Genomic DNA, 12268 nt, shown 5'->3' on the forward strand with positions numbered 1-12268 from the left:
TCTTCACACAGCTTGTTCTCTTTCTCTTTCAAATTATCTCAGGTGATACATGCCTGAGGAACCCACTCCACAAACAGCAGTCACTCCCTCTCCGACCCATCATCCCCCTTGTTGCCCGGATCTCGGACCAGAACGCTTCTGGGGCACCCCCAATGACCGTCCGGGAGAAAACCCGCCTAGAAAAATTCCGTCAGCTTCTCTCCAGCCACAACACCGACTTAGGTGAGTCCCCGTGAGCCCTGGGCAAAAGCTAGGACCTCTTGGTGTCTGGAATTCTCAGAGACCTGGAAGCTATTGCTCTTTATTCTTCCTTCTTTTACTTTTCCAGCATCTCCTGATCTGGTGCCCATTGAAGTGACATGCAGGTATTAAGTCAGAAATACGTTACTAGGAATTAGGGACCAAATTAGGTGGGACTGGATTCTGTGGCCTGTAGCTGTTCTGGCTTTGGTCTCCCCTACCTCCAGGTGATTCTTAACTGAAATCCACACCTACTGGCCTTTCTCTTCCCCTCTAACTCTAATCTCTGAGCTGACTGGATCACTGCTGCAGAGCCGTGGCCTTGGCACTTTGCTGCTCAGGGCTGTGTTTTGGGCTTTTTCCATGTGCTTGTCGGTAGCTGGTGGTGGTGGTGGCAGCGGCAGTGGTGGTGGTGGCGATGGCAATCGTCCTACTGGAACGGTGGGAGGCACCAGGCAGTGCTGGCTGAGGCTTGTCTTAGGGCATCTGTGGGAAGGGCTAAATCCAACAAAGCCTTTATCTATTTGCAGATGAACTGAGGAAGTGTAGCTGGCCAGGGGTTCCCAGGGAGGTTCGGCCTGTAACCTGGAGACTCCTGTCGGTGAGTTCTACCCACTGTGTAGAGAAGTATGAGCCTCACACAGTCCTTCTTACCTGCTGAGGTTAGTCTGGTCACATAAGTCTTGCTCCGTAGACTTCTCTAGTCCTACCGGATGTGGCAGACCTGTGGGACCGTAGTCCTATTTCTTTGCATAAAGAAACACATTCTTGAGAGTTTATTCCCACACATGTAGAAGAGCACACGTTTGTGCCTATAGTCCTGATCTCGCCTTCTCAGCACCGAGGAGGAAGAATACGGTGAGGCTGGGTGAGCCAGCACTTGTTTGAACAGGCTCCCACATTCCCTGGGCTTCCCTCCTTTTTCAGTAGGAATAACCAAGGTGGTTGAAACCCACTTTGCAACTGTGAAGAGTTGATAAACGGGCCTCCCTCAGAAGCCTGCACTAGTCTCACGTTCACTAAGTAACGGGGCACTGTGCCTGTCACTGTGATAGGAACACTTTGATTTCCTGAGCCTGTAAAATTCATTCATTCGTTCAATAAATCCTATAAGGATTTATTGAGGGCCTGCTGTTTGCCAGGCATGGTGCCAGGTGCTGTGAGGACATAGGGAAGTGAAGACGGCACAGCCCCTGCTCTCCAGACGCTTGCTTGCTCGCTCGCTATGGAATGTATCCCTTAGCTGCCTGCAAGGGGACGGCTCTCTCCTGACTGCCCTCACCCCCAGTCTTGCAGTCGTGTAATCGTTGCCCCTGCTTCTTCTAAGTTTAAATGCTATTAGAAGTAGATGTGGTGAGAATGGAAGGGGAACAGGAGATGTAAGAATTGAGAGTGGGATCTAGACCAGGGATAAGAATGTAAGTTGGCCTGGAGCTGGGGCCAGGAGGGGAGCTGCTGCCAGCAGTTCTGTGTCTGAATGTTGCAGCTTCTGTGTCGCAGATTCCATTCAGGTTCCTAAGCTGGTAGTTCTGAATGTTACCATAGAAAAGAACGTGTAACCGGCACCGACTCATGTGGCACACCACTGAGATATGCCACAGAGGCGGCCACCTCCCCGTGACCCTGGGAAGGTTTGTCTCACGCACATGCAGCCCCAGGAGGTCCTGACTTGGGTCCAGTTCCCTCCTACTGACCTACATTCGCTTCTCTACTGTGCCAGCTCCGGAGCTCCGTGGTGCTCCAGCAGTACCCGCTCCTAGCACAGTGCAGGGGGTGCAGGGGTAAATAACCCTGGTTGGCTGTGCTTCATCTGCCCACATGTGCATCTCTTTGAATGAGGAGAGGGCAAACACTGGGTGGCCAGAACCAAGATGGGATTTACGCCTGTGTCTTGGCAGCTTTCTTTCAGTTCCTGTGATAGTTTCCAAGCCACTGCTCAGGCTAAAATAAAAATTAAGGATTCATCCAACCAGTGCCTGTCCCCATCTGACTAGCAGTCTTGTCTACAGGGCTATCTCCCAGCAAACACTGAGAGGAGGAAGTTGACCTTGCAGCGGAAGCGGGAGGAGTATTTTGGCTTCATTGAACAGTATTATGACTCTCGAAATGAGGAACATCACCAGGATACCTACAGACAGGTACAGTCATCGCCTGCTGCCCTTTTGCTCACTAGTCATAATCTTAAGGTGTGGCTCCTGAAGTGCTCTGGGGGTGCGAGTTTTCCAAGTCTTCAGGCTACAGTGTGCTGGTTAGGAATTAAATTTATTCCCAGAACTACTTCCCCTCTTTCTAATTCAGTAGCTCTTATCTTAGCCATTTTAAATAGATAGATTCTGGGGGGTCCTGGTCAGTGGCAGTGCTTCTCTGACTTTAATGTGCATACACATCACCTAGGATTATGATAAAATCCCAACTAGGGATTATGGTAAAATGCAGATTCTAATTCAGGAGGTCTGGGGTGAGACCTTCACTTCTAATGAGCTCCCAGGTGATGCCACCTGCTGCTGGTCCACAGACCACACAGACAGTAGTAAGGGTTATGGGACACAAGCTGAAAGATGAGTTCACTCTGTGGTCCATCCCTCTGGACTGTGACATCAGTGTGTCCTTCTGGCAGCTGCAGTGCCTCTTTAGCAACCATGTTTGTCTGTCTGCAGGAGCCGTAGCCATCAGCAGCCTTAGCAGGGAGTGTTCTATCATTGCGCATAGTGGTCCCCACAGCCTGCGGAAAGGTGGAGGGTGTGAAGGGGAGTCTCGTGGTTGCAGAGGGGAAAATACTGGGGGAGGTAACTGTCTACAGCAAGCTCCAAGAATTGAAGTAGCCTCTGCGGCTATTGACACAGTCCTTAGGGTTGTTAGACATTGGGAAATCCCGAAGCCAAAACCAATCATCATGACTTCTTTGGTAACAGAAGTCAGAACTTTCAGTGCCAGGTATTAAAGGCCAGCTCCCTCTAGTTCTCTATCCTGGCATGTTTTTGCAGCTTTCAGAGCTCTTTTACTTCTTGGGAACTGTGGCTTATTTGGGAAGGTTTCCTCACTGTTCAAAAAGCTATTGCTGTCATGGGAATGTGTTCCAGATGCACAGGTAGGTAGGTTTAACGAGACTATTTTTGTATGTCAGTCAATTCTTTCTAAAGATAAATTGTGCTCTCACTCTTACTCCCTTGATTTCCGGTTCCTAAGAAAATAACTTCTGAAAAGAACAAACTGGCATTTGTGTTTTTGGATACGGCTTCTCTTTTTCAGATTCACATCGACATTCCAAGGACGAATCCTCTCATTCCATTGTTCCAGCAACCACTTGTACAGGAGGTGAGGGAAGTGCTCAACATTCTCAGTCCTCCTCCCCCCATCTTTCTGTGGCACCATCTGTGTGGATGTGTGCTTAGCCCTCCCTCCAGGCATGGGCAGGTTTAAGGCTAATCGTGATAGTGTGTTCGCCTATGGAGCTTTGGTCCTTTCAGAGCACTTTCTTATGCATTCTCATTCGATCCTCATAACAAACCTGTGGGCTAAGTAGCACTTTGAGAGGCTAAGGAACTTGCCTAGCATCTTGAGTCTACCTGGTGACAGAATGAAGACAGAAACTACACCCTAGAATTCCTAGTCCTGTGTTTGCTCTGCTTTATCTAGCTGGTAGTAGTGTGTGTGTGTGTGTGTGTGTGTGTGTAGTAAACATACGTAACAAAATTTACCATTTTAACCATTTTTAAGTGTACAGTTCAGTAACATTAAGTACATTCATATTGTTGTTCAACCATTACCACAAGCCATCTCTACAACTTTTTTTCATCTTCCCAAACTGAAGCTCTGTACACATGAAACAGTAACTTTCCATCCCCCAGCAACTGCCATTCTACTTTCTGTGTCTATGAATTTGACTATTCCAGGTACCTCAAATAAGTGGGATCATACAGTGTTTGTCCTTTTGTGACTGGCTTGTTTCACTTAGCATAATATCTTCAAGGTTCATCCACGTTGTAGCATGTGTCAGAATTTCCTTCCTTTTTATTTTTATTTATTTATTTTCTTGGCCGCACTGTGCGGCACGCGGGATCCTAGTTCCCTGACCAGGGATAGAACCTGCGCCCCCTGCATCGGAAGCATGGAGTCTTAACCACTGGACCGCCAGGGAAGTCCCCTTCCTTCCTTTTTAAGACTGAACGATATTCCATTATATTTGTATAAGACATATTGTTGATCTGCCATCTGTCAGTGGACACTTGAGTTGCTTCCACCTTTGGGGTATTGTGAGTAATGCTGCTCTGAACATGGGTGTAGAAATATCTGAGGCCCTGTTTTAAATTCTTTCGGATACCTACCCAGAAGTCAAATTGGTAGTGATATGTTGAGACCTAACAAATTGGCAAAGCACATGAAAGGTTTCAGTGGGACTGTTCATCTTTTGACCAAGCAGTAAGTATTGATATAAACTCCTCAAGATTAGGGATTTCCTTTGCAGCTTCATAGTAGCTAGGATACCGGATGTAAATGCTCTTTGAATTATATTTTCACTCATCCTCATAATAGAGAAAATGTGATAAAAAATGCTCAAAATAATTTCTGTTTGACTTTAGATTATACTCATAATTCTGTTTAAATATAGATGTGTCTACTGATGGGATCGCTCATAACTTACCACTAGCATCAAGAAGATTTTGAGGGTGACACCATTATTTTACCTGTGAGAGTCAGCTCAAAGGAAGCTAAAAGCCGCCCAGGATCCCTTTGTGTCTCCTGTTCAGCTTCCCATGGCTCAGCCCTGCTTATTCCTCATTTTAACCTGAAGATGTTCAGATTCTTCTCTCTTACCTGTGCCTGGTTACTTTAAATTTGGAGACAGGGAAAGTAGTTTATTTAAAAGGCTTCTCCTAGTAGTGGAACCTGCCTACAGAGAAAGAAATTCAAACTGTAGTCTTTCCAATTTTTCTTGAATCACCTTTCCATCTAGCAGACTGTAGTTATCATAGACAGAATAAATTGCCAACCAAGGAGCAGAAAATTAAGTAACGTTGAATATTGAAAGACTTGTTTTATAAACCTAAAGATACTTGAGAATTGACTATAGTAAGTGAGAATTACCCACACTAGTAGAAGAGGTGTCTCAGAGGTAGACAAGATTGTCCCAGGCTTTTTCTGTAAGGAAGATTCCATGGTCTCCCCTGGTGACCAGGCTTGGTGCTCATCTATTTCTCTCTCTTTGGCGTTTTCACTTGCACAGTGTGAGTGTGTCTGCACTGTCCCATCCTTACTAGAGAGGGATTATTGCAGGTCTCCTGATTCTGAATGGTTAGCTTCCATGCGCTTGGCCATTGTTTAAGCCAGTCACCAGGGATTTGTGTATTCACAAGGAGCTGATAGTGTGAAGTAGAAGCCCTGATAAGTCCTTCAGAAGGATTGATCCGGAAGAGCTTTTAACAGAGACATCCAGACAGACACAGGCCACAGGAGGTGTCAGGAGACAGAGTGGAGCAGGGAACTCTTGAGATCTTCCTGAACGTGGTGGGTCTAGCTTGAGCCACAGTTTCAAGGGAGGGAGGACGGTATTTAGCAGCAAAGAATGTAAGAGGGGTCCCATTGGAGTGTTGGGCCTAACACAAATGAGGACGCCACACCCTTCCCTCAGCCCCGGGGAGCAAGTGGGCCCATCTAGTGGAGGCAGAGGCCAGCTCATTCCAGGCTGGGCTTTGCTCTTACTGCCTGCGAGGGCAGGGGTGTTGACGGTGGGAGTGTTTCTTGTCTCTCTCTGCCAGCTGGAAGGCAGACTCAACACAAGGGCTGGGAAACATCCTTTATTGTGTCTGGATTCTCTACATCTCTCCTACACTGGCTAACCAACTCCAAAACCATACGACCACTTCTTTTTTACTTTTCCCCATGGGAGGTTTTTTTCTCCCTTGCACCTGACCTCCGAGAGGGCCTCTTCAATCTGCCCGCAGAGCTGACTGACTCTGGGCTCTGCAGAGCCAGGTGCTGTGGAGGCCCCTAATCTCCTGTCCCCCCGCATGTAGTCATTTCCACCTCTGTCATCCCTCTGGTGTGGTTCAGAGACCTGAGGCAGCCCAGTCAAAGCCTGTCTAAGGAATGTATTGGGCCCAGGAGTTGTGGTCAGCAGGATGAAGCCAGGGGATGAGTATCAGCAAGCTGAGAGAAGACAGGGGAAAAGCTCCAAGGGCATAGTGAAAACAGAGAGGAGTGTAACAGGATGCGACAGGGCTGGACTCTGTAAAAGGACCATAAAGATCTTTTCAGGGACATCCCTGGTGGTCCAGTGGTTAGGACTCCGTGCTTCCACTTCAGGGGGCACGGATTCGATCCCTGGTTGGGGAATTAAGATCCTGCGTGCTGTGCAGTGCGGCCAAAAAAAAAGATTTTTTCTTTCTCCCCAGTCCTCTGGCCTCTTGTGGCTAATGTACTTAACCCCAGAGGCTTTCCCCATGGAGGCCCTGGCTGACTTCTCTGTTCTCAAGTTCCTGTCTGTAGGCATCCATAGGATTTGGTTTATTTGACTTCCTGTCCCCAGTAAACGTCTGGGTTGCATCCTGATATGTGAAATGACTTCCTGCATTTAGAGTCTGTCACTGGTTCCTAGTCAAGCTGGGTTAGAACTAAATCCAGATCTAGATCTCCTTCTGTCTCAGCAGGGAGAAAGGGGAGTGTGGTAAAGAAGGCGTTTCCTCTTTAAATCCTGTAATGACCGAAAGAGATTTAGAAAATGTATCAGAACTTGGATATTGCTCCTGGAAATAGAGAAACAGCATCTACAAATGAGCATGGTGGCCTGAATTAATGACATCCACAGCAAACCTTTTTCTAAGCCATTTGTGTCACTCTCCTTTGCGTTTCCCAATTTTATATCACGTTGGCTAGATACTGAAAAGAGAAAGGGCAAGGAGCACCTACCCCCGTTTAAAAACAGTTAGTGTCTTAGAAACTTTTTATATTTGTAGACTGCCTTTGTCCACAATATTTTAAAATTTTTTCTACAAATTCTGTAGCAACGCTGAGTTAAATTGTGAGGTAGGTAAATGGAGGGAGGGAGAGTATCCCCGTGATTTAACATCATGTCGTCTTTTTTTCTCATTTTCCTAGATCTTCGAAAGAATTCTATTTATTTGGGCCATCCGACACCCTGCCAGTGGGTATGTCCAAGGAATTAATGACCTGGTCACTCCGTTCTTTGTCGTCTTCCTCTCAGAATATGTCGGTAAGAAGCATGAGTACCAAGTTGAAAAAGCTATTGCTCTTTCTTATCTGTGGTCTGTTTGTTTTTCCCAAGAGTGCAGCCAGTGGGCACATCTTGCTGAAAAAAGATAGTGGCTTTAGAATACACAACTAAACCTGTTTTAACAGCAGCTGCAGCAGCAGCCTGGAATTTCTCTCTCGAGATGGTCACAGATCTCTCCTAAGAAGACCTTTGCCAAAGAATGACCAAGTTGATATATTTATGTTCTGCCATAAACAGATGGTTTGATGGTTTGACTGAGGTTCCTTGTGGATTATTTTGAACTCACCTCAACTGCAGGCCCTCATCTGTGAAAGCTGGAATTTTAGACTATACATTAGGCCTTCACACTTCAGTTCACATGCTGTATCTTAGGAGCAGGATGTGGACGTATAGAGCAGGAAAGGTGCCAGAATCTAGGTAATGGAATGGGCCAAGGAGAGCTCTGGGACCTTGGTTTCTCCTCCTCTTTCTTCACCTCTTACCCCACTGGGTTCTTGTCATTTCGAACAGAGTGATTCGCTGTCACGGCAGCAGTTAGGTTTTCTTACAGCTCCAGCCACCTGCTCCAGCCAGGCCTAAATCAGGCAGAGTCTTAAAAGGCATTGAGGATGCTCCACTTTTTTGGTTTCCTCAGTCACTTGTGCTTCAAGACTCATAGGAAAACCTATCTGTCATGGCCTGATGCTTTGTTCTCTTAGTCAAAGAGAAGTTCATGTGGGAACAAGAACATTGAAAAGGATTTTAGAAAACTATCCGTCTACTCCCCTCATTTCACAGATGGATTGTGAGATTCCTAGCCTCCTTATTAGTGGCAGGGCTAAGATCAGAACCCTCTTTTTCAGACTCTGAGGGTGGTGGGTTATTCTTTTTGTAGAAAGCCATTGCAGGGGGTAGGATGGTAATGAGAAGGGGACTGGAGTGGAGCCCCTTGGAGGGGGAGGGCATAAGAAATGTCTCACTTGATCCTTCCCATTCAGGTTTTCTGGTGGGACTCAAAGGCGTGGTGTTTTGGTCTTTCATGAGGCAGCCTTTTTTATTTTTCATTACTCAAAACGTAAGGCAACCTAATGATGCCATTCCTTGTTCCCCTTAAGTGACAGCAGCCAGGGCAGAACTGGGAGTAAGGGTGGAAGGTCACACTCTTGTCCACTCTGTCCAGTGACCCTAAGCAAAAGCATATAAATAAAGCTTTTGCTAGAGAACTTTCATTTTCCCCTCACATTAATAGGTCAGTTTTCAGAGGCACCTTAATTCTGTGTGGTTTAACTTTATTAAAGAGTGGTGCAGCTGGTCTGTTGGGATTTGGGGGTTGATTCTTGCAGTAGTACTTTTCTGAAATGGTATTCAAGGATGAGCCTAGGAAGGTATTAATCCATTCATTAATCTACATTTGAGGTCTGAACGCTGGCATTGCCAGTTTTTATGCCCATTAAGGGAAATCCTCAGCAGCTGCAGTTCTAATTGGATATTAACTATCTTGTTAGCTGTCATTTATATTTTGTACCAAATTTTCCTTTACCTTCTATAGGCGCCCATCCCATTGCTACCATCAGCCCCACCAAGCACTGTGCCTTTCTTTTTTGTTTTTTAATAAATTTATTTATTTATTTATTTTTGGCTGCATTGGGTCTTCGTTGCTGTGCACGGGCTTTTTCTAGTTGCAATGAGCAGGGGCTACTTTTCGTTGTGGTGCACGGGCTTCTCATTGTGGTGGCTTCTCTTGTTGCGGAGCACGGGCTCTAGGTGTGTGGGCTTCAGTAGTTGTGGCTTACGGGCTTAGTAGTCGTGGCTCGAGGGCTCTAGAGCGCAGGCTCAGTAGTTGTGGCGCATGGGCTTAGTTGCTCTGCGATGTGTGGGATCTTCCCAGACCAGGGCTCGAACCTGAGTCTGCTGAATTGGCAGGCAGATTCTTAACCACTGCGCCACCAGGGAAGTCCACTCTGCCTTTCTTTGATAGATATGACTGCATTCTGATCTGGGTGTTTGGTTTGTCAGTCTCACCTGCTGACCAGTGAAACCACTGCTGATCCACAGTGTTTACACAGTGAAGCGTGGGCTTCTCTGCCCCTCCTCAGCAAGGAAGCCTTTCTTGGCAAGGCTGTACTCAGTTTCACCTCTGCAGCAGACTTCAGATGGGTGTTTGGTACCTCCTCCTAGAACTAGGAAGGCGGGGCCCATTCTTTTTTTACAAAAACTTTTCAGTTTCAAGCATATGTACAAGTAGAAAAAATAATACCATAAATCCTTATATACCTGCCACCCAACTTCATAACTCTGTCAGTTCTTCACCCACTCATCTTTGTGAGTAAGCACATTTCAATGTCAAGCACCATATAATTTCATCCAGAAATATTTCCATATGTACCTTTCAAAGATAATGATTAAAGATACTCACAGCTGTAATGCAATTATTAACATCTAAAAAGTTATAATAGGTCCTTAATATAATCTAATATATAACACTATTCAAATTTTCTTGATTCCCGTAATTATATTTAACAGTTTGTTTGAATCAGGGTTCAAATCAGGTCCACACATTCTACTAATTGGTTGATATGTCTCTTAAGTCTCTCTTAATCTATCAGTTCCCATCCATGTCTCTTTTCCTTAGGAGTTTGTACCTTTAGCCCTTATTTTTCCAGTTTTCAAAGTAGAACTTGCCAGGCCAACCAGTAATATAACCCTGATTTTTTAAAGCACTTTACCGTTTGCAAAGTACTTTGACTTACGTGATTTCATTTAGTAGCCCCCAATATCTCTTTAAGGTAGATGTATCAACCTTTTTTTTTTTTTTTAGTCTTTCTCTAGTTGGTTTTTTGGGGGTTTTTTTTGGCTTTCTCTAGTTGCGGCGAGCGAGGGCTGCTCTTTGTTGTGGTGTGAGGGCCTCTCACTGTTGTGGCCTCTCCCGTTGCGGAGCACAGGCTCCGGACGCGCAGGCTCAGCGACCATGGCTCACGGGCCCAGCCGCTCCGCGGCATGTGGGATCTTCCCAGACCGGGGCACGAACCCATGTCCCCTGCATCAGCAGGCAGACTCTCAACCACTGCGCCACCAGGGAAGCCCATATCAACCTATTTTAAATGAGCTTTCCAAACTCAAACCTAGGTCTTTTGCTATGACTGCATTCTGATCTGGGTGTTTGGTTTGTCAGTCTCACCTGCTGGCCAGTGAAACCATTGCTGATTTCATTTAGTAGCCCCCAGTCTCTCTTTAAGGTAGATGTATCAACCTATTTTAAATGAGCTTCCCAAACTCAAACCTACGTCTTTTGACCTAAATACCTGTGCTCTTTATAAGAATTGGTGGTATCTCAACTTAGATCTATCTAGTGGCTCCCTCTTCTCCATTCCCTGCTCCAAAGCAGGCAGCACATTTCTTATTGCTCCTTTTCTTAAAAAAAAAAAAAAAATACAGTAGAGGTACATACTCATTTTGAAAAATCAAGGACTTCCCCAGTGGCACAGTGGTTAAGAATCCACCTGCCAATGCAGGGGACACGGGTTCGAGCCCTGGTCTGGGAAGATCCCACATGCTGCGGAGCAACTAAGCCTGTGTGCCACAACTACTGAGCCTGCGCTCTAGAGCCTGTGAGCCACAACTACTGAACCTGCGAGCCACAATTACTGAAACCCGTGTGCCTAGAGCCTGTGCTCCGCAACAAACAGAAGCCACTGCAGTGAGAAGCCCGCACACCACAACAAAGAGCAGCCCTCGCTTGCCGCAACTAGAGAAAGCCTGTGCACAGCAACGAAGACCCAGTGCGGCCAAAAATAAACAAATAAAGAAGTAAATTTATTAAAAAAATAAAAACAATATAGAATTGTTATTACCTCACCCCTACCCCCCCATCACCAGAGATAACTACTATTGACCTCTTGGTGTGTATTTTTCCAGTCCTTTTCCTGTGTGCAGATAGAGCTGCATATATTATTTTTCTTTGTTGTATACAGAAAACTGGGATCAAACTTATCCATACTTTTCTCTATCTTGCTTGTTTTCATTCACAAATATCTGGTCAGCTTTCCAAGTTTGGACATATGGATCTACCTCATCATTTTCAGCAATTATATTTACTTTCATCAAATTTTACTATACTAACAATTCTTTTATAATAGGACATTTAAATAATCTACAATTTTTAGCTATTATAAAGAACACTTCAGTGAATATCCTTGTACATATTTTCTTATGCATTCGTGTTAAAATACATGTTTCCCTGAAAGAGAGCCCATAGAATGGAAATTACTAGTCCTAAAAGCATGCCAAATAGGTACCACTCCAAAATTACACTGCAAAAAGGTTTACAGCAGTTTATACTCCACTAATGTTTGGGTGCACTCTTCACATCCTTAGCAAAACTGGGTATTTTAGTCTAACTGTGTTTCACCAATTTGGCAAATAAACCATGGTTTGTGTTTCAATTTTTATTTCCACTTGCTCATCAGTGAGGTGGTTTATCTTTTCTTTTGTGTATTAGCATTTGTTTCTTTTGTCATCTGCTTGTTCAAATCTTTTATCCAGTCTATGGCCATACCACCCTGAATGCGTCCGATCTCGTCTGATCTCGGAAGCTAAGCAGGGTTGGGCCTGGTTAGTACCTGGATGGGAGACCACCTGGGAATACCGGGTGCTGTAGGTGTAAAAGAAAAAAGATTCTTTTATCCAGGTTTTTCGTTTTTTTAAAAATAACTTTATTTATTTATTTATTTATTTATTTTTGGCTTCGTTGGGTCTTTGTTGCTGCATGCAGGCTTTCTCTTCATTGCGGTGTGCGGGCTTCTCATTGCAGTGGCTTCT

General features: G+C 45.3%; 1 protein-coding gene across 1 annotated transcript in view; it reads left to right on the plus strand.

Annotated features, from left to right (window-relative positions):
* TBC1D22B (TBC1 domain family member 22B) overlaps nt 1-12268 on the plus strand; it is a 64423-nt gene that overhangs the window by 22580 nt on the left and 29575 nt on the right. The window contains exons 4-8 of the mRNA XM_082638829.1: nt 43-222; nt 771-841; nt 2250-2378; nt 3490-3555; nt 7336-7450. Coding sequence (XP_082494955.1) covers nt 43-222; nt 771-841; nt 2250-2378; nt 3490-3555; nt 7336-7450 — 561 coding nt within the window. The remainder of the gene's footprint in view (nt 1-42; nt 223-770; nt 842-2249; nt 2379-3489; nt 3556-7335; nt 7451-12268) is intronic.

This window comes from Mesoplodon mirus (assembly GCF_964341445.2).
Source record: "Mesoplodon mirus genome assembly, chromosome: 12".
Classification (NCBI taxonomy): Eukaryota; Metazoa; Chordata; class Mammalia; order Artiodactyla; family Ziphiidae; genus Mesoplodon; species Mesoplodon mirus.